We start from the raw sequence: 25,667 nt of genomic DNA, 5'->3' as shown, positions 1-25,667 counted from the left end.
TCACTGATAGAAATGCAAAGGCTGTAACCACTTACTAGTCACAGGCAATAAGTAATGTAAGGAAAAGCCTGAATTTAGATTTTGCTAATCTTCGTAGTGTTTAAGTACTATTTTAGTACCCAAGGCTTTGAGCATTTAATTTCCACTGATTTCAAGTAGGTCTAAGGGCCTTTAAGGTAATTTGGGGAAATACGTATCTCATTCAGTCCATCTGCCAAATCAACAATGTTCTGTCACAAAGGCTGTATTTTTTCAGCCAAGCTTGTTCAAAGGACAAAGTTTCTTATGACCTTGGCTTTCAACATGGGATTATTTCAATATATTCCTTGCATTCTCCCCAGCTGAGTTCATTACCTCCACAAAACTTCATTTATGAGACAGCACTGCCCATGGCAGTGGCCCCACGTCAGTGAGGTGATCTAGCTTAAAGTGATGTTTCAGTCATTCAATTTTTATCACAACCTCAAAATCTGTTTGACAGCACAAATTGGAGACTAGCAGATTTCAAGGGGAAATGATAAAAAAAAATATTTAACATGGCTTCAAGGGACTCAGAGAAACCTATGGCATCCACATAGATAGAAGCATTGAATTGTTTTGGTTGGAAAACACCTTTAAGATCATCAGGTCCAACCATTAACCTAACACTGTCAAGTCCACCTCTAATCCATGCTCCTAAGAACCTCATCTATGCATCTTTTAAACACCTCCAGGGATAGAGACTCCACCACTTCCCTGGGCTAGCTGTTACAATGCCTGACAACCTTTTCTGTGAAGAAATTTTTCCAAATATCCAAACTAAACCTCCCCTGGCACAATTTGAGGCCATTTCCTCTTGTCCTACCACTTATTACCTTGGAAAAGAGACTGACACCCTCCTCATGACAACCTCCTTTCAGGTAGTTTTATAGGGTGATAAGGTCTCCCCTTAGCTGCCTTTTCTCCAGGCTAAACAGCCCCAGTTCCCTCAGCTGCTCCTCGTCAGACCCTTCACCAGTTTCATTGCCCTTCTCTGCACTCTCTCCAGCACATCAATGTCTTTCTTATAGTGAGGAGCCCAAAACTGAACACAGTATTCAAGGTGGGGCCTCATCAGTGCTGAGTACAGGGGGACGATCACTTTTCTAGTCCTGCTGGCCACACTATTCCTGATACAAGCCAGGATGCTGTTGGCCATTTTGGCCACCTGGGCACACAGCTGGCTCATGATCAGCTGGCTGTCAACCTCCACCCCCAAGTACTTTTCCACCAGCCAGCTTTTCAGCCACTCTTTCCCAAGCCTGTAGCGTTGCATGGGGTTGTTGTGGCTTAAGTGCAAGACCCAGCACTTGGCCATACTGTACCTCATATAGTTGGCCTCAGCCCATTGGTCTGGCTGCTCCAGATCCCTATGTAGAGCCTTCCTGTCTCTGTGCAGGTCAAAACTCCCACCCAACTTGGTGTCACCTGCAAACTTACTGAGAGTACGCTTGATTCCCTTGACCAGATCACTGATAAAGATATTAAACAGAACTGGCCCCAATAGTGAGTTCTGGGGAACACCACTTGTGACCAGCTGGATTTGACTCTGCCCATCACAACTCCTTGGGTCTGGCCATCCAGCAAGTTATTTACCAATGAAGAGTGCACCAGTCCAAGCCATGACCAGCCATGTTCTCCATGAGAATGCTGTGGGAAACAGTGTTCAAGGCTTTACTGATGTCCAGGTAGACAACATCCACAGCCTTTCCCTCATCCACTAAACACATCACCTCGTCACAGAAGGAGATCATGTTAGTCAAGCAGGACCTGCTTTTCATAATTTTTCATGGTTACTGGGACTGATTGCATGGTTGTCCTGTGCATGCCATATGATGGCACTCAAGAAAATTTGCTCCATAACCGTCCCTAGCACTGAGGTCATGCTGACAGGCCTGTATTTCCCTGGATCCTTCCAGCTGTTCTTGTAGATTGGCATCACATTTGCTAACCTCTAGTCAACTGGGACCTCCCTGGTTAGCCAGGACGGCTGATAAATGATGGAAAGTGGTTTGGTGAGCAGCTGTGCCAGCTCCTTCGGTACCTTTGGCTGGATCCCATCTGGCCCCATAGACTTGTGCATGTCTAAGTGATGTAGCAGGTCGTTAACCATTTCCCCTTGGATTATGTGGGCCTCATTCTGCCCCCTGTCTTCCAGCTCAGGGGGCTGGGTAGCTGGATCACAACTGGTCTTACTATTAAAAACTGAGGTAAGAAGGCATTAAGTACCTCAGCCTTTTCCTCATCATGATAACTTCCTTGTCATTCTAGCTCCTAAATGAATGTAGCCTCTCACATATCTTATGAAAGTTTCCTTCAATTCCAGGCTGGATTTGCCCAAAGACTAATGGTTGTGCTGGTGGAAAGGAGGAAGGAGTTTTCAAATTATAGGATATTTCCTGAAAAGCTAAAAGAGGTGTAAGAAGAACAAATGATACTTCCACAATACTTACAGCTGTAAGAACATGAGGGATATAGATTATTTTTCTGATGCTTTGGTCCAGGATTTGCTGTTCAAGTGAACAAGCATGAATATGCTTTACCTTAAAGTTCAGAAAGAAACAAAAAATGGAATTCCAGCTGCTGCTAGTTCTTCTGCTTCCTTCAGTGATGTGTCAGAGACAGCTAGGAATCATTGAGAAATCAAGCCTCATACGAACCAAATTCATTTGAGTGTGTTATTCCAAATCAGCCAATATAGGACCAGCTCCAAACTATTTCTAACTACTGTAATTAGAAGTGAGAGTGAAAAATGAAGTGTTTTGGTTTAAATGTTGTTTGCCTATCTTTCCCACTGCAGTCTATATGAGGGGAAGCCTCTCATTGCCATAACCAAACCGTTCTTGGATAGGCAACAATTAGGTGATCCTTGAGGAAGCAAAACACAGTCTGGTTCAGTTACCAACTAAACTTACATGGGATTCACCACTGTCCTCCACAGACATTATTGTAAAACTGATGTTAGTAAAAAACCCCTGCAAGGTCTGGGGTTTGTGCCTGAGAATCCATGTGTGTGGTGGTCTCCTCAAATGTCAGTCACTGCAGAGCAAGGTGTGTAAAATACTGTTCAGGAGGGGAACAGTATCTTTCAAAATTTCTGATTGCTTCCCCAGATTTTTCTTTGGGCTTGAGTTGTCCCTCTCCCACTTTTCTCTCTCGCGTCCACTCCAACTGCCATGCTACAGAGTAAAAGGAAGCATGAATAGCTTGTCCTGTAGTTTTACTGCCTATGTAGTACCTTTGACTTAAAATAAAAGGAGAATGTGGCCAGCTTTTCTTTGGCTGTGTGTGTTTCTAAAGGACAAGCAGGACACGAGAAATCCAGAGATCACAGTCCCATGACAACAAATAAGGGGGGTGGTTAGTAGATCAAGAGAGGTCCTCCTTCCCCTCTACTCCGCCCTGGTGAGACCACATCTGGAATATTGTGTCCAGTTCTGGGCCCCTCAGTTCAAGAAGGACAGGGAACTGCTGGAGAGGGTCCAGCACAGGGCAACAAAGATGATTAAGGGAGTGGAGCACCTCCCTTATGAGGAAAGGCTGAGGGAGCTGGGTCTCTTTAGTTTGGAGAAGAGGAGACTGAGGGGTGACCTTATTAATGTTTATAAATATATAAAGGGTGAGTGCCATGAGGATGGAGCCAGGCTCTTCTTGGTGGCAAACAATGATAGGACAAGGGGTAATGGGATCAAGCTGGAACACAAGAGGTTCCACTTAAATTTGAGAAAAAACTTCTTCTCAGTAAGGGTGACAGAGCACTGGAACAGGCTGCCCAGAGAGGTTGTGGAGTCTCCTTCTCTGGAGACATTCAAAACCCGCCTGGACATGTTCCTTTGTGACCTCACCTAGGCGTTCCTGCTCCAGCAGGGGGACTGGACTAGATGATCTTTTGAGGTCCCTTCCAATCCCAAACATACTGTGATACTGTGATACTGTGATTAATCCTCATGCTTTTAGGGTAAGAGAAACTGAACTAATGGGGAAATAACAATGTTTAATCCATAAGAAGTTAAATATTTAATCTTTAATGTTAATCATTAATCTTTTGAAAGAAAAGAAGCACATTTGTATTGGTAAAGACCTCACCAGACTGGTAATACTGGCAAACCTTGAACTTTTTCCTAATTAGAGATAGGACTGAGCTGTAAAGTGAACTGTTAAGGACGAGAAAGCCACCTCTTCATAAAACCAGATACATTCAGATAATCTGAAGACTGACCATGTACATATATATTTTCCCTTTTATATATCTCCCCAGGACTTTTCACATCTTGGGGCTTGGAACTGATGGAACTGGCCCCTGCCATTTTTCACCTGCAAGACAAACCAGCACAAAAGATAAATTTTAATATGTAGAAGTGATTTGCCAGTCACATTTCTGCAGTATGATGACTGGTCCTGCTCCTCTTTCCAAGGGTAAATACTGATGATGGAATACAGATTTTTATCTTGTTTGGCCAGCTCCAAAAATCCTTCGCTGTCTAGTCACAACTGAAGCTGCACAGAAGAATTACTTTCCTCTTCACAGATAAGAGATTCTGCAGGTCTGTGGCAACCCACATGAGGGTGAAGCCAATATTTTTTAGGACTCCTTTTTTGAGGGGCTGGGGCTAAGGAAAAGAAAATGGTGGAAGGCTGGGGAGTCAGAGAAACAAAAAGAAAATCTGTTCCAGTTCTTAGAGTTGAGACTAGAAACCAGGCCACAACATTCCAATCAGGATTAGTGACTACCATAGTGCGTGTTGTGAAGTTAATCTTCCTCATTCTCATTTTCATCAAGAATATTTTTTTTAATCGGAAACCCATCAGAAAAGAATATAAGCCTCCAAAAAATTCCCTTATTTTTAGGCCTATGACTAATTTTAATTTACATTAATTAAGATTTTCTGCTGAAGTTTTTCAATAAATGCATCAGAGCTAATTATGTGCATAACTCTTTATTGTGATGTCTCTCCTGCCAGATCTTGAGATAAATAATCAAAATGCCCTCTAACTCACTTAAAAGCAGATGACTAAGTTTTATTAGTTATCACAACCTATTCAAATTCTCTTTAAGAGTTCATATTTTATTAACAGCAAAATGAAAAGAACGATGGCCAATATACAAATTTCTGTTAAAAAGTCATGTATTTGCATAATTATAAGTTATGGTTTTGGGAGCTGTGCTAATGTGCTTTTTATTAAGAAGGAACAGATATTAAATGGAAAAAAAAAAAAGTATCAGCCATAGTCTTAATCTTAGCCAAGATCTAATGCCCAGTACCAAAAGGTTAAACATGAACATACTGAAAAACAAAAGAGTGTCAATAGTAACTTCAGAATGGCATGTGTCACACAAAGCCTTGAAACCAAGAGAGAATGGAAAACTCAAGTTACTTCTTGTTTTGAAAAGGACTACATCTTTGGTCACTCTGACTCTACTGAGATACACTCCAGTCAGCAGTTTCATCCCATGAGAAGTATACCCAACATTCTTTAATATTTGAAAGACACAAAGAGCGTTTTATTTAGCTGTATTACATATTTCAATAAAAGAGGGTGAAAGCATGAAATCAAAAGTGATGTTATTAAATATACTCACCTATAATGCTGCCTAGCAGCTCTAAACGATCGGAGCCAAAAAAGAGATGAGGTTCCCCATTAAAATGTGCCACAACAGCAGGCATCCCAAATGCCTATTGACATCATGGAGATGAAACAGAGAATTTTATAATGAGAGAAATTTTTGCAGGCACATGATCAATCTTCAGGAATAAAAAGTAAAAACTTTTGACTTTTTTTCCTTCTCTTCTTTTCACCTCTTTCATTCTTAAAGATGAATCTAATGGAGCTATAAAAAAGTAAAGGACTCTCCAGAGCCTGTGTGCCCTTTTGAAGGAACAAAAAAGCAGCCTGATAAATCCACGGCTTTATGTCAAGTAGTGATAAATGGTATCTCTTATTACTGGCCTTGTAGCTCCCTATCCTTGTCGTCTGACTGGAATGAGCTAAATAGGTCAACCTTGGTTTCCCAGATGAAAATGCAATAAATTACCAATAGCAGTGAGTTAGCTTTTGCATGTTCAAAAAGCAAAGACCAACTAAGAGAGATGGTCTATATAGTCCTGTTGCAGTTTAGCCACATCCTCAGCTGGCAACTAAAATCATGTGCTTATCCCTCCCCTGCCCCTGGTTGGGATGGGAGGAGAATCAGGAAACAAAAGGCGAAACTCGTGGGTTGGGATAAGAACAGTTTAACAGAACAGTGGAAAAGAAAGAAAAAACCCCCACAACAACAACAACAATAATAATAATGAAGGAATATACAAAGTGAGGGATACACAGCACAATCTCTCACCACATGGTAATCCCTGTATGCCATCCACCTTTTCTGGGCAAACTATTCCTGTGAAGCAGCAATCATGGATTCCCAACCACAGCCTATATTGAAACCTCCCTGCCTCTACCCTGGGTCCCAGACAGCAGCTTGTGCCCAAAACACAACAGCACCAAACCACGCAGTCCAGAGAGTGTCCTAGACTGCCCTGCTCCCCAACAGTGAGAGAGAGACTACCCCCTGGCCAACCCCCATTTTATAACTGATCATGACCTTATTGGGATCGAATATCCCTTTGTCTAGTTTTGGGTCAGCTGTCCTGGCTGTGTGTCCCCAAAGCTACCTGTGAAAATTCACCCTACCTTGGCCAACCTAGCACAAGTGCTTTCTAATCATCACCTTCATTGTTCTTTGCTTGCCAGTATTGTTAATAAGGAAGGAGTGCACAGCTGTCATGACAAATGGGATTGGAAGCATCTTACCCCATATTTTATTGCTTCCTCTGTTGTCTCTTTCAGTCGATTCTTCACTGCAGAGGATGAAATCATTTCAAGTTGTTTCTGGGCAACCTCTGATGATAGCCCAGCCTGTCCTGCAACCTGAGAAGACATGATATAATTAAGAGTACTCTAACAGTAAATATTCTGTTTCCTACTATGGTCTAATTAATTTAATCTTCAGTGTTATCACCCACGGTTTATTAGAAAAAAAGTACAAAATACCCTTGAGGCACTTTTGCACAACTGTCTTGCTGTATTCCCAACCCATTCATAGTTTTTCAACTCTCAGATAAAAAGTAGAAGGGATATTTTAAACTTCCAAGCCCTAAGTCTGAACTTTTTTTCTTTTCAGGAGTTCCTAAACAGAGATAAACAGAGAGAGAAAGAGAGAGAGAAGGAGTTTAACCTCTGATCCAATGACTTAACAGATAACTTACCAAAAAAAGCACGTGTTCTGAAAAAAAAAAAAATCTTACTGTACAAGTCTGACAAAACAGTTTGTGTGACAAATGTGGCCACATAGGAACTATAAGTGATACTGCATGAAAGAGACTGCAGCTCACAGAGGTCAAAGAGTTGCTAGTGTTATTAATGTATCTTTTTAGCCTCCTCTGTATCTCTGCCACACAGGAGATAAAGTGGCCCAGGGTAAAGATCACATGTTTATCGGGTAACATCAAAGTTACAAGTACCTGTTTTAATAAAGTATTTCACAAACAATGTTAACTTCCATGACATCTACCTGATGACATATCTTTTTTTTTCTTAAAAAAACAATAAAAAAACCACCAACAAAACCAAACCAAAAACCAAACCAAAAAACTTTGAAAAAAAGTATTGCACACAGACCAGTAATCCATCCTCTGCATGCAGGTGTTAATGATTCTTTCTGGTTTTTTTTTTTTTTTTCTCCCAATGACTTTTCATTTAGCATCCACGTTTTCTTATACCTTCTACTTCCACATCAGAGAGATTATGAGCTCTTTTTGACACTGCTTGAATATGAGATAAAAAGGTATAGCACTGGAGCAGAATAAAAATGCTTTGTATGCTTGGTAGCCATGGTGCTTAGACTGCAATATTTACGGAGAAATGTAGTATCTGGCTCTCACCATTTAGGGCAGAAGGGGTATTTAACCGGACCAGGGCAGGATTCAAAGACTATACATGTCTTCTACAGTAATTTATGTGAAGTTATTGCTGACTAAAAAAAAAAGAAGTAAAAAAAAAATACAAAGGAACTGTATCAAATAAACAACATTCAATTTTTTGTAATTGTTCGTAAAATAAATTCACCTATAAAGACTCAGATTAAATGGCTGGCACCCTTAATCCAGCTTTGGATGGCGTATTTCCACAAGACAGGAATGTTTAGTACTTGCTTCAGGGGTGAATTAAAACAGACACAAGCAAACAAGGAGATGTCTACCTTTCTGCCTTGCTCAGCACAGGTGAATACTCACAAACCACCAAACAGTGACTAAAATACATAAAGATCTTTCTGAATATAGAGTTTTTTTCTCTGAAGTTCTGCAAATCCTTGCTTTATCTTTATTTAAATGATGATGCAAGGATGTTCTGTATATATTTATGTACTGGGTCTGGCTGGGATGGAGTTAATTTTCTTCATAGCTCATAGGGTTCTGTGGTTTAGATTTGTGATCAAACACATGCTGATAACACACTAATGTTTTAGCTGTTTTTGAACAATGTTTGTGGAATGTTAAGGCCTTCTCTGTTCCTCACTCTCCCTCCCACACCCCCAGTGAACAGCTTGGGGGTGCACAAGAGGTTGGGGAGGACACAGCAAAGCAGATCACCTAAACTAAACAAAAGAGATGTTCCATGCCCTATAACATCATACTCAGTAATCAAAAGTGGGGAGGGGAGTTTAGAGAGGTTAGTCACCTTTTGCTTGGGCACTGGCTGGGCACTGGTCTGCCCACAGGAGGTGATAAGTGATTGCCTCTGCATCACATGTTTTGTTTTCTTTCTGTCTTCTTCCACTTCTCCTTTGCTTATTAAGCAATTTTATGTCTACCCACAAGTTTTCTTCCTTTTATTGTTCCTTTCTTCTTTCCCATTCCACTGGGCAGCAGGTAGAAACGAGCAAGTATCTGTGTAGTGCTTAGCTGCCTGCCAGGGTTAACATACCACAGTAAATTATACCCTTCAAATCTTGCCTCTTGAAAAGGTGAAGTGCAAACATTTGCTGAAATTCTGGTAAGGGGGTACACTAAGATGAAATGCAAGGACTAGCCTCTGGGGAAATGGCAAGACTGCAAGTTTCAGGTTTCAAATAGGGAAGCTGGATACGAGAGACTAGCCATGGAAAATTCCTCTCTTTTCTTCACAGTCCTAGAACTTGAAAAATAAAATAAGGTAGAAATGGAGCCCTTAAAGAGGATCTCATGGTAAACTAACTTACATGCCATTACAGTTTTAACTGTAATAGAACCTAAACAGTAAAAGAAAATTAATCTAATGAGTACAATTTCTAAGCGTGTAATAGGGCAATAAAGCACTGAACTTAACAGTAAAGCCTGGCTCCATCACACCAAAGAAAGTCACTTCCATGACATGCTGAATTTACCTGATGATTTCATAAAGCAGCAAAACCTCAGTGCATTCTGGAGACACTGTTCATACTTTCACTAATGTTAATAAAACAGTATTAACAGATAATTCGTTGTCCATCCTGGGTATCTTGCCACATGAATTAACAAAAAGGGAGATTCTGGTTCCAAGTGTCATTCAAAGCATGACCAAAAAAAACCCATTCCAATCATAGCTGCTAGGGCAATTAAATCCACTTTTTTCTAGAACTCCAAGTGATCATTTGACTAAGCTGTCTTCATGTGTATCCTGATCCAAGCTACCAATAAGAATCTGTATCAGAAATGCAGAATCACCAACAAAAAGGAGACACTTACAGCCAATATATTCTCCGGCTGGCTGATATCTTCATGCTGGTAAGAGAATAAAATAAGTAATTCAGTACTTAAGAACAAAAGCTTAGCTCTAGACTTTAAAGCAAGTTTTCTACAAAAATAGAAATAAAAACAATACTAGTTGCTGGAAAAATTTCCTCAGAAAAAGTTTTAATTCACATAATCTAGGAATGTATTAAGTACTTTCTGATATGAACTACTGATCCACTGAGTCCATAGGAGTCATCATACATACCTAAAAAAAGGGCAAATTAAGCTGACTATAAACTAGTTCTTCTCTTGTAATGGCTTCTGAACCACTATGGCCTTAAGTTTCCTGCTATGACTTTTCATTAAAAGACACTCCCCTTTCTCTTGCTCAAATTGTACATTTCAATGAACTGGGACAGGACAGCAGAGAAAGGATCAAGTTGGCTTCATAAAATACTGACCTGTGACCAAAAACGTATCCAGAACTCCCTAGATAAGGGTTCTAAGTATCGTGGTTGTGTCATGTCAATGGCTGTGACAAAGCGCATGGCCCCAAGAGTGCCTGTGATTAGGAGGGAGACAGAGAAACATACTGAAACTAGGCACAGGATCAGGCACAGATATGGTCAGCACAAGTGCTAATCATACCTAAGAACAGTACGATCTTCCCTGTAACAGTCCTCAAACAGTAAAGCTTATGTTGATTTAAAGTATCTTCCATGCTATTATAATTCATCAGCATATTTCTCCACAAGTTCCTTTTATGGTTAAAAATGTAAAGACTTCATCTGGCTGTGGCCAGAGAATTCATCTTCACCTTTACTGGAAGGGAGAATTTGAATCAGAAGTGGTGGAGTTGAAAGATACCAGATAAGCTGTTTCTTACTTACTTTTACCAAGAATACGTTGGAAGTCATCTCCTGAAATTCGTACAGGCACTTGGTAGTATTCTGCCATCCTTTTTATATCCTTCAGCAGGTATTCTGCACGCTTTGGCAACATTGCTGGGGGCTTGTTACCTTCCAGAAAAAAGCTTCTGTTGAGATTTTCAACTGTATTATAATAACACTGTACAAAACAAAACTGGACAAATTAGACTTCATCCATACATGTGCCTACAGAAGAGTATAATTTCATATTGGCTTACTGAAACATACACAGCATTTTCAAAGATAATGTTTAAACATGATTTATTTTGATTTTGCACACATCAACCCTTTAAGTTAGCAGAACCAGCTTTAAACCAAAGTATAAATGTCCTAGCAGGGATTTATACTGATTCAGACAAATGACTTTTAAGGTAAACAACTACTAATGTGTGGATAAACAAATGTAGAGACTTGTTAGTTTCATGATTTATGAATTATAAGTCTCAGTGATTAATTTGTTCTAATAAGGTCACAAGTACCATTTTATGGCATACGATCCTTCATGCATATTACAAAGTGCAAGAGTTCCACAAATAAATTCAGGTTTGAATGCAAGGCAAAACTTTAAAAAAACATTCCATATCAAATTATTATCCTGGTTTAGAGCTGGTAAGATTTGGCATAGACCATATAACCCTCAAACAATCAGAGGTTGTGTAGCTGCAACAGTACGAAGTTATTTGTGCCTTATTTCTCAGTCACTACTGAGATCCACAATCCTATAATTAATTCACTATCAGTGCCAAAACTTAATTTAAAGCTAGGACTCTGCAGTCACTAAGAGCTTGCCCACTAGTCATCTCCTAGTGAAGGTTGTTTTTTTTTTCCTACAGGGTTCATTGCCCTATATTGCCTACCAGTTGCTTGCATTATGCCACCAAGGAAAGCTGGACGAAAGCGCAGATCAATATTCCAGATGTGCTGGTACCTGCAGAGTACCTGCAACATAAAAAAAGCAGTGCCAGATTATCACTCAGGGGATGTGTCTGTAGAACTGCATGCAGCTAGGAAATAAGCTAAAGCATGAAATAAACAGGGCAGATGAATCTTCTTCTATTATATTAGTGATAGTCCTCAAATCCTTTTCTGGATGCTGCCAGTGAACTCTGATCTCGGAAAAATGGAAAGAACCGCAAGGTTAAATAAGGAAAAGATCAAGATCGTGAGTGGACAAATGGCACTTGCTAAGCATCAAAACTATCCCTAAAGCAAAATGTTCCCAAGAACTCCCATAGCACAGGCTATGCTACCATTTGGCTGAGACATGCTTCCTTAAGTGTTCCTGATTACGTGAGGAAGAAACAGAAATACCCTTTACAAGCGAGATAAAAATAAACCCGAAACATTAGGTGGGGAGGGCGCTAACTGCAGCAGGGTGAGAAGGCACCGCGAGTCGGCCGGACAAAATGCCCTTCGACCGCCTCCTCAAGGGGAGGCTGCGGCTGGAGTGGCTGCCGGAGCCCGTCCGTCCCGGCGCTCAGCAGCCGCAGCGGGCCGCGGCAGAGGCTCGGGCCGCGGGAGGAGAGCGGGGCGCATCCAGAACGGGTTCCCTCCATCTCACCTCAAACCCCAACCAGGAGTAAGGGGATACCACATCGTAGAAGAGCTCCACGACCGTCCGTCCCATCCCGAACAGCTTCCCGTCCTCTCCCCTACCTTCCAGCGGCCACTACCCAGCGCTCCCCAGCACCTCCCCCGGGGCAGGCGAGGGGCGGTGGCGGAGGCGGGGTGTCCTTCCGCTCCGTAGGCCGCAGTCGCCCTTCGGCCTTCTTGGCTCGTTGCTGCCGTCTTTCCGTGTGCCGCTGCCACGGCGTGCCTGAGGCTGAGTCCCAGCTGTGAAGTGCCCTTTGCTGTCTCTCCTTTTAAGTCCGGCTTGAGAGGAAGAGGAGTGACGGGAGCGGGAGCGAGCCTGTGCCTCCATGGCGAGGCAGGAGGAGAGGAGGCTCCAGAGAAGTGAAGCCGGGAGCTGACTCAGTGAGGCAGTCCAGAATGTTAGCTAGAAAATTAGTAGTTATGAACCATTCTTTCTATGTTCACTTACATTTTTTAAAGATTTTTCTTATGCTACAGTCTAAAGCACAGAAATAATCACTATTTTTCCTTTTTTTTTTTTTTTTTTTTTTTTTTGTATTATCCTTTATTATTATTATGTTATATAGACCAGTCAAGTAATCTGGAAGTCTCTTTCTATCTCTTCATGATATTTAAAAATCTTGTCAAGTATATTCCAATATCGCATTGAAAACAGTACATAGTATGTAGTGGCAGAATATTATCTTGCTACTTCCCATCTCCTTTTTGAGAGTACATTCATTTTAGTATTTTAGTATTTAGTATTTTAAGAAGTAAATGACTCTTGCCTGGAGCTAGATGTCGAGGTGATTACTCTCCCTTAGGATCACTTTTAATAAAGTGACTTGCCTTTGGCAGACTTGTCTTCCCTTTTGAATTTCTTCTTCGCTACTTTCAGTCCAGGTCAGAATGGATAAAGTTGCACAAACATCCTATGCATCACAGAATCATAACAGTACAGAGTACTCCTATGCTCCCACAATATTCCACAGGAAGCTCCATTCAGTGCTGAGAGGGAGACATCCATGGAAATGTAGATTTGACAGGATACTCACTGAATACGAAGAAGTATTCACTTCATCCCAGTGCAGCCTCTTCTGCCTCAGTCCTTGGCACAGGGTTGTATGGTGTCCTGAGGCTCGAGTAATGAGATTAATTAAATTGTTTGGGAAGGAGTTTGCTTTTCTGTGTGTCTTCTCAGCTGTTTGGGACAAACTCACATTTCTTTATGTATCATGATGGCGAGGATAATCGTTGTTTTTATGTACAAATGGGAGTCTAATCTAGATTATGGTGACTCTCGCAGGTATTTCTTCTAGACACATTATTACTCTGGCATGCTCTAGGCCAGGGCTGTCAAACTCATTTTCACCAGGGGCCACATCAGCCTCACGGTTGCCTTCAAAGGGCTGAATGTAATCTTAGGACTGCATAAATTCTCAACAGTCTGCATTTATCATCTGATCCACATCCATGTTGAAGTTTCACATCTTTTGAGATAGCTGGTCTGAATATGGTTAATAAACAATTCCTTCACATTCTTGAATAAATTGGGTGAAGACGGAGTGCTTACTAGAAGGACAGGGCTCAGATTTTGAGGGATAAATGAGGCCAAGAGAGATGACAATGCAAGGGAGACTTTCGGTACCCAAAAGAAATTTTATTGGGAGTCAAGACAACAATACTTCACCTTCTATCAACATGAGGACTTTTTCAGTCTGCCTTCATATGAGTAAAAGAAATTATATAACAGACACATATAGGTATGAACACTTGCAATTTGTGGAAAGAAATCAGACTTTCTCTTACTCTGTAATTGGTATGACTTTGGGAGACAATAAGTCATGATGGTATAGAAGGAGAAAAGAGAAGCTTTTCACTCCAATCAAATGGATGAATCAGTTGTACATAATTCAAATGACAGACCTGCATCTGAAGTGAGGACAAGAATAACCTCTTGCTGAGTTTCTCATCTCACTAAGCACTATCTAGAAAATTACATCTAGTCATCGCTTTCTGTGGGACAAGCAGGAATACTCAAAAGATGAAACAGAAGATGTATTATTTTCTTGCAGTTCAGTCTGCATTCCTAATAATCTCCAGAAATCTGCCCTGTGTACCTGGGAGGACAAGCATAAATTTGAGGACAAATTTAAACATTTTCTTATAAGAAAATATCTTAAGCTGAAAAATTAACTCAGTAGGAAAAAAAAATGTCAGTGAACATATTTAGAAATAAAAAGCAAAAAGCGTCCACACAGTCTCGGCAACAAGAAATTATAAGGGAAATTAGAAAGATTTTCTTAACAGTCATGCTTGTATTTCTTCTAAATATGTAATCACTTCTCTGCAAATAAACAAAACTTAGGTAAACTAATCGTAAATGCAGGTTTTTGCAGTTCTGCTAGTACCCCATTTGCATTTTATGAACAGAGGTGTATTTCCAAAAGTGACCAGTACAGCTCAGCAGTCTGTGTCAGTGTCCCAGCTCTTCAATGTTGTTGTAGCCCATATTTTCAAGAGCAGGGGATGAATGTCTCTCAGACTCAGAGGTCCTGTTTCCTGACACATTAGAACTCCAGTCTGAAAACAAGAAGGGAAGAACACTGAGATAAATGCACATCTTGTATGTATTACCTTTGCAGTTTATGCAGCTGGCAGCATGAGCTGTCCATTGTTTCCTTTAGAATTTAGAACCACAGACATGCATGGTTGTGGAAGCCCAGAGGAATTCTTGTCTTATCCTGCCTCCCTCTACATGTACACATCTGCAAGGATCAAGCCTAGTGTTCCCAGAAAACAGGTTACTGATGTAGTTTTAAACACTGCTAATAAAGGCAATTCTTCAAAATTCCTAAATCATACAACTCCATTTTACTGTCTCAGGTGTCATCTGACACATTGCAAATTTAGTAGATCTCTCCTTCTCCATCCAAGTGTGCCCTGATCTGGCTCCTCACAGGAGAGCGCTCAGCCCATTGTCTGTGTTTGAAACCCATTAAAAGGATGTAACCCACCTTACTTACTGAGGGGTGTTGTTGCCCACAAAGATATGAGACTTATTATGAGTTACAGGGGAAGAGCATTTTAGGATTGGACAACTTACTATGGGCTTCTTAGAAGAGGAAACAAAAGCAGAGAGAAGGAGGGATCAGTGTAGTCTGGGGAGAAACAGACATGAGAAAATAGAATGATAAGGGGATAAAAGGGACTGGTGACATGTAAACAGGCTGCTGGCCAGTACGCATGTTTCGCCATGCCTTTGATCTGATCAGCAGCATCTATCCTGTCTTCTAACTGAACTCCATTTCTAACTGCTTTCCTAACTAGGGGGGCTCTCCATTCTCTGTGTGTGTGGAGATCTAACTGCCAGCAACCAGAGCCAGACCGCGATCAGAAGGTGTTCCACAGTTACATTAAGTGCACAGAGAAAGAAAAGTCTTTTTTTTTTTTTTTTTTTTTTTTTAAATAGGTGGGCTGGACAAAATTTAGTGCTAGAATAAAAGCCTAGATGAATCCATCCTCCATCTAACCTAGTCTTTGTGTAGGCAGGCAGTGTTTCTTCCTGACAGTGGTTAGATAAAATCTAGGTGATACCTTGAGGTACCCTCCACCTTGATTTTTCCTGAGTTCAGCACGGTAGCTACAGATTATGAAAACTAACAACATTGCTCTTCTGGCCTCACCTGTCCGTGAATTCTTGTTTCTGTCACTTTCCTCAGGGATCCCAATGAATTCCTGCTCATTCTGCCCAGAAAGAGAAGTGTCTTGAGGTCCAGGAGCTTCTGCCACATCATCGTAGCCATCTTCCAGAGCACTTCCAGGCAGTGGAGACATCTCTGCAACAGTAGATGTATTAGCTATAACAGGGAGAGATCTTCCACTAGAGAAAGCAGTAGCTGATGATCCAGTGATAAAGCATGATGGTAATGAAAGATAATAAATCAAGAATCCTCCTGAGGACTCTAAGGTATTCCAGACAACAATGATATAGCTTCAATAATTGTTACACATTGCTGTGACAGGTAGAAAGTGAAAATCAGCATGGAGGAGGGACAGAAGGGGAAAGAAGATAATAGAATCATAGAATCATTTTGTTTAGAAGAGACCCTTAAGATCACAGAGTCCAACTATAACCTAAATCTAGCACTAAACTATGTTGCTAAGAGCCTATACATCTTTTAAACACCTCCAGAGATGATGACTCCACCATTTCCCTGGGCAGCCTGTTCCACTGCTTCCCAACCCTTTCTGTGAAGAAATATCCAGTCTAAACCTTCCCTGGTGCAACTTGAGGCCATTTCTTCTCATCTGGAGAAGGAGGCAGTTAGTGACAGGGTTTATTTCAGGGTAAGATTCCCCATTGCATTTCATAATTGCACAATGACAAATTGTCTATCTAAGTAGCTACCCTTGGCCATTTGCCTATGGACATGTGGCTACAAACTCAGGGTAGACCTTTGGAGAAAAATATCTGCAGTTCTCTTTCCGATGCTGAACAACTCTCTCAGCCTTTCTCCATAGGAGAGGTGCTCCATCACTGATAATTTTTGTGGCCTCCTCTGGACCCTCTCCAAAACGTCCATATCTTTCCTGTACTGAGGGCTCCTGGGCTGGATGCAGTACTCCTGGTGGGGTCTCGCTACAGTGGAGTAGAGGAGCAGAATCGCCTCACTTGACCCACTGGCCACACTCCTTTTGATGCAGCCCAGGATATGATTGGCTTTCTGGGCTGCAGGTGCACATTGTCAGCTCATGTTCCGTTTGTCACCCACCAGTACCCCCAGGTCTTTCTCTGCAGGGCTGCTCTCAATCCATTCATCCCCCAGTCTGTACTGATCCTGGGGATTGCCTTGACCCAGGTTCAGGGCCTTGTACTTGGCCTTGTTGAACTTCATGAGGTGAGGTTCGTATTTTTCTCATTTCTCAAACCTCTCAGTGTATCTTTGGTTGGCACCCCTTCCCTCAAACTGCACTACTCAGCTTGGCGTCATCCACAAACTTGCTGAGGGTGCACTCAATCCCACTACTTATGCCATTAATAAGTATATGGAACATTAATGGTTCCAATAGGGACCCACGAGGGACACCACTTGCTACTAACTTCCATTTGGACTGCAACTCTTTGGGTGTGGCCATACAGCCAGTTCCTTATCCATCAAACTCAATTCTGTGAGTAGCCAGCTCTCTGATTCCTCAGGGGCAGCTAGTCCTGTGGTCTGTACTTAAGTGAAAGACATCCCTCAGTTCCCTCAGTTTTCACTGTTTTCTAGTGTTATATACAGACAAAGACATACAAATAATACATATATAAAATTATAAGTCAGTTAAAGCACTATTTCACTTTCTACGTAGTACTCAATGTTCAATATGAATAAGAAAAATAGATCTTATTTGAATTAATTGTCCTCTTGATAAGCATTTCAAAGCACGTAAGGAAAAGAATAGGTTTTAGTTTAATTTTAGATAATAAAATAGCCTTAATACAAGAAAAACTATAGAAAACAAAATTAAAGACATAGTACAACAGAGAGTCAGGGAGATGGGCAGCTGAGATCCAAAACTGCTTGTGCGTTTGACAGTTAAACTCTCTGAGGCCGGGCAATAGCTAGGATCAGATCTAGAAAAACACAGTCTCCTAACACTTGCTCTCCCTCAGGTTTTGTGACTAAAGAAAAAACAAACAAATAAAAAAAACACAAAGCAATCCCCAGAAAACCAAACCACCATGTCTGGCAAACTGCATGTTTTTCATATCACTGAGATTAAAATTCCCTAATCAACTCCAATGGCATATCAATGTTCTTATTTGGCACATGTTTTTCCTCTGTTTTAATTCTCCTCATTTACCTGCAAAATGGAACAACCGTTTACAAGCTGTTGGAGTTGCAGTTTCTGGGAAAAGCACTTGTTGGATTCGTGTGACTGGATCCTGTAAAGGGTGCAATACTACCAGCGAACATTTAGTTTCAGCTTCTTATACAGAAGACTAGCAGTTGCATACAAGATTGTATGATTCTTCCACCACAAGAGTTAAACAAAAATTTTTGGTTCACATCAAAACATCCCTAGTGGACATGAGGTGCAGCAAGAAAAAAGCTTTAATCACCAAAAGTGCTTTGGAAATTAAAAGCTACCCTGATTTTCAGTCTCTTTCTTTGTAGGATTCCCATCTTCCATTTCCTTGAGTTGCTCCAGGACTATTTTCTTCATCACTGTCCCCATTATAAAACGGTACCTTTGTTTTTGAACTCTCTGAAACATGATCTAGGCAAATGAGAAAGTGTGTGATACCAGATTAAACTCTCCTTGGTTGCTAAGACTATATAATGAGGAAAAGAGTAAGCTGCAGTAATACGACCCAAGTCAAGGAGATTCTTGGGCAGTATTACTCCTGCAAGGTAAAGAGCTTACAGTGGAATAGCTAAGAAATCCCTCAGGGGCCCCATAACACCTCTCATGGCTCACAGGGGAGGCGAGCCATAAAGGGAGGAAAGCAGTCAACAGGAAGAAGCCTATAGATACACATAGCTGCTGGGAGGGAGATATAAGTTATTTCATTATTTGTTCCTGCTTTAAATAATTGCAGCAAAGGCCTTTTGTCTGTTGTTTGTTTGGGTTTGTTTGTTTGACTTAAACTGATCTATGTTCTGTGGCACAAATGAATTGTCCCTGTGAGAGGAATTGGCAGAGTTCAGTGGTCACGAAACCCCCCTTCTCAAATCTAGGAATTTTCTGTTTTGTAGTAGGTTTGGAAGCTGCAAAGTATCAGATTGGGCCACAAGGAAGAACTAGCCTCAGTTGTTTTCCCTTTACAAAAGCAAGACCCACAGACCTGGGAGGCCAGTGATGCCCTGCTTTTCCATCATCAGGTTATAGTTGATCTCTTCATAGACAGCCTCAGAGAATGGGTCATAGGATACTCTGGAGCCTGAAAGTAAAAGGCAATAATCACTCACACAGTCTTTGTTCATACTCAGGATGGGGTCATAAAAAGGAGAAGTGACCTAAAGGGATCTATATAGCCTGGTTGGTACCCAGAAATTCACCAAAAGGTGCTGACTAAGGATAAGCATTGCTGAACTCTTTCACTACCAGATTGTAAGTAGAAATCTCAGTGTGGCAGTAGATGCCATTCATCTTAGTCAACTGTCCCCCAGGCTACCCAACCAACTAAACACTTGCCAGCCATGTCAAGGAGGCATTTCACATCAGTCCTGAGAGACCTACCTCTCTGCTGTGCCCTGGCATTTTGGATCTGTCCAGCAAGAATGGCAAGGACCAGGCAGAGAAGGGCCCCCAGAAAAATGCAGATGATGACAGGTGTTGAAATTCTTGTCCTCTCTGTTGCAGGGTGGCGTGGAGGATCTGAATGGAAATGGAGAGTCAACAGGTAGAGAATCAGGTGACCCAAAGCACTGCTTCTCTGTAGCCTCCTGCTGTGCCCATTCTAGCAGAAGGAGGCTGGTCACCTGCTACCCAGTTGTGGGTTTTGCTTAAGCACCTAGAATTCAGCAGCTGGGCATAGCGCCACTTGGCTCTCCTTTACAAAAGGCTGTGGGAGATGCTTTCTGAGGGGCTAGAATATACTGCTGATTTACCTGCTGTGCAAGTATCATGGACATTAAATGCTCATTTGACTGGAGAATGAAAGAGGGAAGAAGGAATGTTTTACCTGCTCTAGTGGGTGAGGCTGTCATTTCTGTCATACCTGCAAAAGGAAGGTGAGTCCAGATTAAGGAAGAGGCAAGTGTGAAAAATAGGGAGAACATCTCCACATCCTTTGTGAGCTTCCTGCAGTCAAAATTGTGAAGAGGCTAGTCACTGGAATGTACAGCTGACATAATGTTCTTCTACCCACCTCCTTCCCAGATCTGTTTAATGAATCAAAGGACCAGTCACTGACCAGAGCAATCCACAGCAGCATCTTCCTTATGATCACAGTTTTTGCTGAACAAGGGCTTGGCAGGACAGTCCCAAAGAGACAGCTCTGTTCCTTTACAGTGCACCTTTTCCAACCAGATAGGACCACTCCCTTCCCCAAATGCCGCTTCGCTCAGAGCAGACACAGCAGATCCGCAACCCAGCTGTCTGCATACAACATCAGCGTCTGCCATGTCCCAGGAATCATCACAGACTGTTCCCCAAGAGCCTTGGTGCCAAATCTCCACTCTGCCTGAACATCCATCCTCTCTTCCTATGACTCGTAACTTCTCTTTGTCTGCAAAACACAGAAACCTTCTCCATTGCTGAAAAAGCAGGAAGGTCTGTAGGGACCAATAAGGAGAAACAAAGACATAGAGGTACCTGAACAACTTGTAGAGTTTGAACACTCAGAAAATGTGGCTGGAGACTTTGCCTCTTTTCTTCCTGCAGAATTTAAATACTGAAGTAAATAATTCGATTATTCTCTGAATAGACTGAGGGAGTATAAAGTGCCAGAAAATTAATCATCAAGTTATTTTTTTCCTGTTAGATTTATACTGCCTATTTATTTCTTGGGGATCACTGTTTGGCTATTGTTGTGAATAAAATAATCTTCCTGATGACTATGCTTGCTTTCTTGTGTGAGACAGCTGCAATCCCTTTCAGGAGATCTGAATGTCATCTAGAATTAATTTATATTATAGTGGGAACCCACAGATATGAAATACTGTCATAAGAGCAGGCATTAGAAATGAACCTTTAGAACTGAACTAATTTATACACTTGTCCATGGCTAAGTGCATGCACACATGTACATGTACATATGCAGTGATATGTCTCAATACATGTAGAAACACATACATGCCTCTAGACTTTTTGAGAAGTCTGCTTGAGAAGTTTGATCCTATCTCAAGTCTCAGAGACCGACTGTGTGTCACAGATTTTTGCTTTAAAAATATGCAATGGCACCATCATATCAGGGACTTCCTCAGGATTTCCACTGGGTAAATGCACTCCGTGTAATTTTAAGTCACTCACTTACATCAGGGATATGAACAAAGAAAAATGTTTGTGCCATTTGCATGAAACCAGAAGTAACGTATATCAGATAACAAACAAACATGAAGCAATTACTACAATGCCATATATGCATGCATAGATTTATGCATATGTCTGGGCAATCCTGTAAAGATACATTTTTAATTACCAGTGCAAGAAATACGTGAAACGTAGCGACATGCTCGAGGGTATACACGTTTGTTGATGTGTAGCGTACTGCACACACGCATAGGTGGCTGCACGACAGATACACTTTTGGAGGATATCTGCAGATATGCGGCTGCTCCTGGACGGCCCTGTGCGTGAAAGCATCTGTGCCTACAATCTTTTGTCTGTGCACATGCGTGTGCCTTGCTGCAGGCTTCATTCATGCTTAAAAGCTGGACGGAGTGCACAGCTGTGCTGTTTCTTGTCAAGGTTCCGCGTGTTGCGCAGTTCTGCATTCCTCCTGCGGACAGATGCAAGGGAGCTCCGCTAGGAAAGGAACAAAGAGAGGCGCAGGCAGTCCTGAATGCTGCTCCGTGGTCCCTCTCCCTGTCCTATGGCAAATGCTTCACGGTCGCCCGAGGAAAGACGCTTAGCAATCGATCCACAAGAGAAACGAAACAGATCACGCCATGACGCGAAAGAACAGCACGGCGTCTCTTCCAAGATTACCCCTGATCGAGAGCTGAAGGCAAACACTTGTGTGCTTGTGGGAGATCATCGGCCTTTCCTGCAAGTGTTGGAGAGTTTTGCTCAGACCTACTGTGCTCAAGCTCGATAATCAAGGTCCAGGAAACCTGCAGACCGGTCCCTGCTTGTGTGGAGACGGTGTGCCTGAAAGTCTGTGCTCGTTAGCGCCTGCTGTATCTATCCGTGTGAGTCCATGTCTTTCCCTCCAAAATCATGTGAGTGGATTTCGTCGCACATGTGCATCTTGCGCTAGTGTTGAGCTCAGCTGGGTGTGTCTCTTGACGCTTGGTGTGCGTTGGCTGTGCCTGTGCGTAACACAGCACAGTGAGGAGTGCGCAAGTGAACAGAGAAAAGGAAAATCGCCAGCGAAGCCAAACCGATTCAGGATTGACGTTTGCTCGACAGAGATGGATTCCCCGCGCTGACATTTCACAGTTACACGAGAAGAAAGCTGAGCGGTGAGCGGCATTTCTCCGATTGGAGAAATGTTTCCACGGAGTTGATGTACCGAGTGAACGGCAGTGTGCGCGGCATTCAGGACTGTGCCTGAAAAGCGCCAAAACCCGCGGAGCCTGTGTTCAAAAGCTGGTAACGATGTGACTGCGTTGAGGCACGTTCCCGTGTCTGCCAGTGTACAGACGGCGGTTTCGTGTTCACACAAAGGCTCGTGGTCCGCGTTTTCTTCTGTGCGGGCACACGCGATAGCGTTGTCTCTTCCGAACAGCGGTACCTCTGTGCGTGCAGAACGACGTGGTCAAACGCGTCTGCCTATGTTTTGGTAAACAACGGAGTGTACTTGTTCAGACAGCGGCATCTCCGCAGACGTCTCCACAGACCCAGTTCTGAAAGCCTCGCACCCTTGGACCTAACGTCTAAACAACCGATTGCATCGGTGTGCGCAATCACATATTCAAGACGGACGTCTTTCATCTCACAGAAGCACGAACGTATTTGCGTTCAAGCATGCATCCGAAACGATGTGTGATCAGATGAGCCGCTGGTACTTGCTCTGTTCGGCATGCTTCGTTGGAGCTGTCTTGACGGTCGCAGGCTTATCGGCTTGCTTTGCACGACTATGTATAGGCATAGCACGGGAAGGCTTGCCTTTTGCCTACTTCAGCGCTGGAACCTAGTTGCTACGCCTTCTGTTTGTCCACGTGCACACACACGATTCCTCACCGAGAACCACGCAGAAACCTTTCCACAATCACCCAGCTGTGTGCACACATCGCCACGTGCACGCACACGCAGCTAGAGAAAAGCACCTACCTTTTCATGCACCGATGCGTAAAGCAAACGCCTGGCCACACACATGCACACTTCCGCAAGCGCGCCCACTCCCGTCTCTTGACAGAAAGACGTACGTGAAACGTAGCGACATGCTCGAGGGTATACACGTTTGTTGATGTGTAGCGTACTGCACACACGCATAGGTGGCTGCACGACAGATACACTTTTGGAGGATATCTGCAGATATGCGGCTGCTCCTGGACGGCCCTGTGCGTGAAAGCATCTGTGCCTACAATCTTTTGTCTGTGCACATGCGTGTGCCTTGCTGCAGGCTTCATTCATGCTTAAAAGCTGGACGGAGTGCACAGCTGTGCTGTTTCTTGTCAAGGTTCCGCGTGTTGCGCAGTTCTGCATTCCTCCTGCGGACAGATGCAAGGGAGCTCCGCTAGGAAAGGAACAAAGAGAGGCGCAGGCAGTCCTGAATGCTGCTCCGTGGTCCCTCTCCCTGTCCTATGGCAAATGCTTCACGGTCGCCCGAGGAAAGACGCTTAGCAATCGATCCACAAGAGAAACGAAACAGATCACGCCATGACGCGAAAGAACAGCACGGCGTCTCTTCCAAGATTACCCCTGATCGAGAGCTGAAGGCAAACACTTGTGTGCTTGTGGGAGATCATCGGCCTTTCCTGCAAGTGTTGGAGAGTTTCGCTCAGACCTACTGTGCTCAAGCTCGATAATCAAGGTCCAGGAAACCTGCAGACCGGTCCCTGCTTGTGTGGAGACGGTGTGCCTGAAAGTCTGTGCTCGTTAGCGCCTGCTGTAGCTATCCGTGTGAGTCCATGTCTTTCCCTCCAAAATCATGTGAGTGGATTTCGTCGCACATGTGCATCTTGCGCTAGTGTTGAGCTCAGCTGGGTGTGTCTCTTGACGCTTGGTGTGCGTTGGCTGTGCCTGTGCGTAACACAGCACAGTCAGGAGTGCGCAAGTGAACAGAGAAAAGGAAAATTGCCAACGCCCTTGGATGTGTGAGACCTGATTTCCCTCTAAATATCTTTCACTAGAAAACATACTTAGCCACATGAAACCTTTTTTTTTTTAATTTGAGTTTGGGATTTTGGATGCTGTGTTTTGGTGGTTGTGGGTTTCTGTGTGTGTTTTTTTGTTTTTTTGTTTTTGTTGTTGGTTTGGTTGAGTGGTTGTTTATTTTCCAGTATAAAGATCAGATTTATTGACTGGAAGTACTCCGGATCTTCTTTGAGACCCTTAAAAACTAGACTCACCTTTTGAAACCAGGAAATTCCTAAGTAAGTTTTATGCCACTCTTAGCACCTTGGTTGTCTGTTTGTTGAGTTCCTTTAGATGTCTTTGGTGAAAAACATCTGACTTTAGCCATTTGGGCCTATTAATTTTGCTGGATTGTTTGATAACCTCTTGCTCTGATCTTCCAAACCGAGACACACCCTCTCATGTGTTGCTCCTGAAGAAGACTCCAGTATAGGAAAATCCCCAAGTTCCATCACAATAAATGCACGTGCCAGAAAGTTGTTTTTGTTTGTTTTTTTTTCTCCCCATACTACTATGTGCCCTTATCTATAAGCTGATCACCTTTTTCTTTACAGATCTTTTGGCAGGTTCCCTGCTCCTGAAGAAGAGGAGATTCAGTTTTTTTTTTATTTCTTGCCAGCTGCTCCCCAGTCTCTTGTTTTGCCTTATCTGTTTTCATATTCAACTTTACTGAATTTATGGTCCTCTCCTTTTGCTTCATTTCAACACCTACCTTTTTGTATGTTGACTTCTTGCTGTTCATAGCCTTTTTGCCTGGTTGTTTAGCTTTGCCAGCATCCTCCAGATCTATAATTTCAGTAAGAGGAATGTAAATATCCTTCCAAAATAAAGAAAAAATACAAGTATGTTTGACTGGGATTTACAAAACTATGTTGCCAAGAAAGGATCTTAGTTTCCCTTTGTTTCCCTTTCCTTGAATTCAGTTTAAAAGCTTTTTTCCTTTTTTTTTTTTTTTTTTAGTCATAAGCATATATTGGAGTTGACAAAAGAAAAGTAAATGATATATGCATGTAAGTGACTTTCACGTTTTCTTTCTGCTGAAAGTAGAAAGTGTGAATTGTGAAGTCTGTTTGAGAAACAAGAAGCAGGATTAAAGAGAGATGAAGCCAGTTCTTTGAGCATGCAAAAATAAGAGTAACTAGATTTGTGGTCTTGTAAAATGCTATGCACATCAACGGTAAGTACACACATGCTCAAAAAACTCAATGTGGACACTCATGTTTAAATATAAAGTATTCCTACATTTTCACGGATTGCTCTCCTGGCTTGCTGTTTGGGGCCAGATTCCTTCTGTTGATACAGTGATCTACACTTTCAAGGCTTGTGACTATCTCGTACCTTCATCCCCGCAACACTTGTGTCAGGTTCTTCTGCCAACCTGTGAACAACCTTGAACTTAAATTACTAACTTATTTAATAAACAGCTCTGTTTTTTTAACTCCAGCCTCAGCCACAA

General features: G+C 42.3%; 1 protein-coding gene across 1 annotated transcript; it reads right to left on the bottom strand.

The window, feature by feature from the left end:
- Positions 1-4,143: 4,143 nt before the first annotated feature.
- Positions 4,144-13,211, bottom strand: LOC308048439 (glutathione S-transferase kappa 1-like). Its single transcript, XM_080357592.1, has 8 exons — positions 12,246-13,211; positions 11,542-11,623; positions 10,646-10,774; positions 10,217-10,317; positions 9,768-9,803; positions 6,817-6,933; positions 5,600-5,693; positions 4,144-4,332 (listed from the first exon to the last, which is right to left on the bottom strand). The coding sequence occupies exons 1-8, from the start codon at positions 12,309-12,311 to the stop codon at positions 4,283-4,285; spliced, it is 675 nt and encodes a 224-aa protein (XP_080213718.1). The 5' UTR covers positions 12,312-13,211; the 3' UTR covers positions 4,144-4,282.
- Between the last annotated feature and the right edge of the window lie 12,456 nt (positions 13,212-25,667).

The sequence above is a fragment of the Nesoenas mayeri genome, assembly GCF_963082525.1.
Source record: "Nesoenas mayeri genome assembly, chromosome: 1".
NCBI lineage: Eukaryota > Metazoa > Chordata > Aves > Columbiformes > Columbidae > Nesoenas > Nesoenas mayeri.
This window is presented reverse-complemented; position numbering and strand designations above follow the sequence as displayed.